We start from the raw sequence: 3,788 nt of genomic DNA on the forward strand, positions 1-3,788 counted from the left end.
AGAATTTGTGATATTGTTGTCACATGCACACAATGACCACTCTTTGTCATGAATTCCTGCAACTGCTTCAGAGTTGCTGTAGGCCTCTTGGTAGCCTCTCTGACCAGTTTCCTCCTGGCTCTTTCATCCAGTTTGGAGCGACGTCCTGACCCAGGGAGGGTCTGTGTTGTACCAAATACCTTCCACTTCTTAATAATAGACTTCACTGTGCTTCTAGGCACTGATAAAGCCTTTTCCTTTTTTTTGTATCCATCTCCTGACTTGAAAAAAACATGACCACTTTGAGGAAGTGATGGTTGTACAGATGGTGATTAGTGGTGAAACTCTGACAGAGAGAGAGGATCATGGCCGACATCTACTATTATATTTTTTGTCGCCTTGTGGCCATTTTATACTTACTAACAGGTAAGACAGTGAAGACAAGGATAATATCCAGAACAACACCTGTGGAAAATATCAATAAACCTTCTTTAAATATAACTGTATTGTGTTTTACCATTGAAACATATTCTGATTATTCTCTTGTCAGGTGTCAGTGGAGACACTTGTTCTCTGTACACCAGAGTGGGAGATACTGTAAGTCTGTCATGTACCAATGTGGTTAATCAAGACTGCTCCTCAACTACATGGAACTATCACAGAACTGGATTACGGAGTGCTATTGAAGAGGTTGGACATGGGAAGATTAAAACTAACTCAAGGAGAGCAGACAGACTGAAAGTGGCGTCTGACTGTTCTCTACACATTAGTGCTGTCAGAGCTGAGGATGCTGGAAAGTACATCTGTCAACAATTCCTTAGTAATGGATCACAACATGGAGTGGATGCTCCTGTTCATCTGTCTGTTCTAACCAGTGAGTATTACTGTTTGAATGGAAGGTTATATCTCACAGTGCACCGTGGAGTAATCATCTTCAATGTGACCATTAATATACTGAATAAGTTCCTCCATGTATGTTTTCTCTCTCAGACTCCTTGTCAACACCAGTGACAGATGTAAAGCCTGATAGACCAGTAACATTAAGGTGCTTTCTGTACACATATGATGGACCTGGGATATGTTCAGATGGTGTTACAGAACAAGTTAGTCTCCTCTGGCTGAATGAGACAAGTAATAAGCTGGAAAATTACTCCAGACACCAGGTCACACAAACATCTGACTGTGACATCACTCTGACTGTGACTCTCCAGAAGGAGGACAACAACAGGAAGTGGACATGTCAGCTGAATATTAATGAAAAGGAGATCTCCATTGATTTCACCTTCATGGTCCCAGGTAATCATTGTATGATTTGTAAAGATATAGTACATCTTCCATGTTCTGGATACATATCTATCACCTGAAACTGTAGAACCTTGGCCACAAACAACCGATATCAATATTAATTCATGGCCTTAAAAATGTAAGGTGACTTCAAGATTATACTTGATATAAAGACTGTTCTGCTAAAGCAGTTCCACAAATGTTTGGTCAGTTTGTTTTTCTACCAGCATAAAATGTGTTGATCCTTTGATGTACCAAAGCCAAGACACTTGAATTCATGGTATTCAGAAATATCTTATGCTATGTGACTGGTCAAGACAACCAACATTATTCTGCAGATGTCTAAGACTGGTAATGTTAAAACCATAGCATTAGGAATTACAATAACATACCTATCATTAAAAAAGCACCAAAAATATTTATAGAAAGTTAGTTTTGTCTAATGGTCTAGAGAATGAAATGGATTTCCTGTATATGTCACAGACTATATTAAAGTAAACTACAGGGTTAGGGTTATAGAGAATGAAGTGTATTTCCTGTAGATGTCCCAGACTATATTAAAGAAAACTCTACAGGCGTTACAGAGTGAGTCAGTGGATGTGGATCTATTTTCTACTGTCCTGTCTCCCTTTAGACTCACAGTTTACATGCATGTTAGTTACACAGATATTATCTGTAATCACTCTGGTATGTGTGGCTAGTCACCCTGATTCACCAAGAAAAATATGTAACCTTGTTTCTTCTCAACCACTATAAAGGAATTACATACTCTACTCAAGGACCAGCCTGGTCACCAACTTCCCCACATTCTGAAAGTAATGTGTTTAATGTTATTTACATTCTAAGTTGTACATTGTTTGAATGGTTCATCATTAACTAGAATCAATACAGATCACTTCAGTAATTGTTGTGTTGCAGTACAACATACTTCTTAAAATTCTATTTTCCTGTGTAACACCTCATCTCCTCTCAGAATCTCCCTATGTAAATCGGATGTATGTGTTTGTGGGAGTGGCTATGGGAGTGGCTGTGGTAGTGGCTGTTTGTGTTGTAGCTGCTGTCATCATATTACACAGGAGAAAGAGTAAGCACTGATATTTTTTTCTTGTTCTTTAATAAATGTAATAATAGCCCAATAATTGCACATCCACACATTACACTCGTAATATACACTATACTTAATACTTGTCAATACTTTCTGCCCTCTATTTGCACTTCTGGTTAGATATGCTAACTGCATTTCGTTGTACTGTACTGTACTGTTAAATGATAATAAAGTTGAATCTAATCTAATCTAATACACATGTTTATTGGTATTAATTCTTCTATTCTTTTATTTGTATACATTTTTTTCCAGAGAATCAAATACCAGCTTATGGAGGCCCTGCCAGAAACAAAGATTTGGTATTGATGAACAGTGTGTTAATGTATTAGATTATTGCTGTAGAAAATTAGCTAGATGTTCCACTATCAATCTAGTAATTCATTACTATTGTTACTCATTTTTGTAGGGTCTGACTGCAGTAAACTCTACCAGCCCACCAGCCAATGAAGACAGGGTCAGTGCATCAATATGTTATTATGTGGTCATACAAAAGATTTGACTCCGTTTTTATCAAGCAATGTGACCCTGATGAAATTCTACACTTGTAGAGTTAACCTGCTGACTGTATCACCTATGCCTCCATCGGACATATCGACTGAGATCCTCCTCAAAACGTTGATGTAAGTGAAGCTATATAGCTATACAAGGTGAGAATGCAGTGACCTATTCTGCAGTTATGACCTCTACTGACAGAGGAAGAGAGACAGAGAACCCTGCTGACCCCAACTCCCTCTATTCTACTGTCAATAAAGGAGCCATCAAGACATCAACATAAGGACTATATTTTACATTTAAATTTTAGTCCTTTAGCAGACGTTCTGATCCAGAGCAACTTGTAGTATGTGCATACATTTCAAGTAAGGTGAAACAGCCACACAGCTTAGTAGTGAGTGGATACTAATCAGCAAATTAGTTATTGGTAGAAGTCAGTGCTGGGAATTAAATCGTACACATTATACAGGTTTCTGCTCTACTAGTGTAACTGGGTTGATTAGGTTTCACTGAACAAATATGTAATGAATGTTCCGGTATTGTTACTGGCTGGTTTAAGCCAGATGACAATAAGGCACATTCTTATTGGCCCCGCTTGCACATCAAGGGAGGTTGCAAACATCTAAATCTTTCCCATCTCATATTGCTATGCAAGTGATTGGTCCAGTTCCAAAATACTGCTTTATTATTTTATATTTACAGTGTGGGCAATGTGTGTGTGTATATATATATATATATATATATATATATATATATATATATATATATATATATAATATACTGTATATAATATGTACGGTTAAGACTTAAATCTCCACTGACTTAGGTAGATCAGCTTTTAGTTTCATTTTAAAGTTAATGTATTGGTGCATCTAGGGCAATTCAAAAGGAGGATAGAGGAATATTTTCATGAAGAATGTGTTTGTGT

General features: G+C 37.2%; 1 protein-coding gene across 1 annotated transcript; it reads left to right on the plus strand.

Moving 5' to 3' along the window:
* The first annotated feature begins 329 nt into the window (after positions 1–329).
* LOC114828677 lies at positions 330–3,564 on the plus strand. The gene is made up of 8 exons (XM_034287852.1): positions 330–405; positions 530–853; positions 970–1,275; positions 2,022–2,078; positions 2,237–2,347; positions 2,621–2,667; positions 2,775–2,822; positions 2,917–3,564. Exons 1-8 carry the CDS (start codon positions 345–347, stop codon positions 2,920–2,922), a joined length of 960 nt encoding a protein of 319 aa, XP_034143743.1. The 5' UTR covers positions 330–344; the 3' UTR covers positions 2,923–3,564.
* The last annotated feature ends 224 nt before the right edge of the window (positions 3,565–3,788 follow it).

This window comes from Esox lucius, chromosome 18 (assembly GCF_011004845.1).
Source record: "Esox lucius isolate fEsoLuc1 chromosome 18, fEsoLuc1.pri, whole genome shotgun sequence".
In the NCBI taxonomy this organism is placed as follows: domain Eukaryota; kingdom Metazoa; phylum Chordata; class Actinopteri; order Esociformes; family Esocidae; genus Esox; species Esox lucius.

Excerpts from the sequence above, each read along its gene's own strand:
- LOC114828677 (XM_034287852.1), top strand. The coding sequence starts at position 345 with ATGGCCGACATCTACTATTATATTTTTTGTCGCCTTGTGGCCATTTTA. Across the intron at positions 1,276-2,021 it reads TTTCACCTTCATGGTCCCAG|GAATTACATACTCTACTCAA; the intron begins GTAATCATTGTA and ends ACCACTATAAAG. Across the intron at positions 2,079-2,236 it reads AACTTCCCCACATTCTGAAA|AATCTCCCTATGTAAATCGG; the intron begins GTAATGTGTTTA and ends ATCTCCTCTCAG.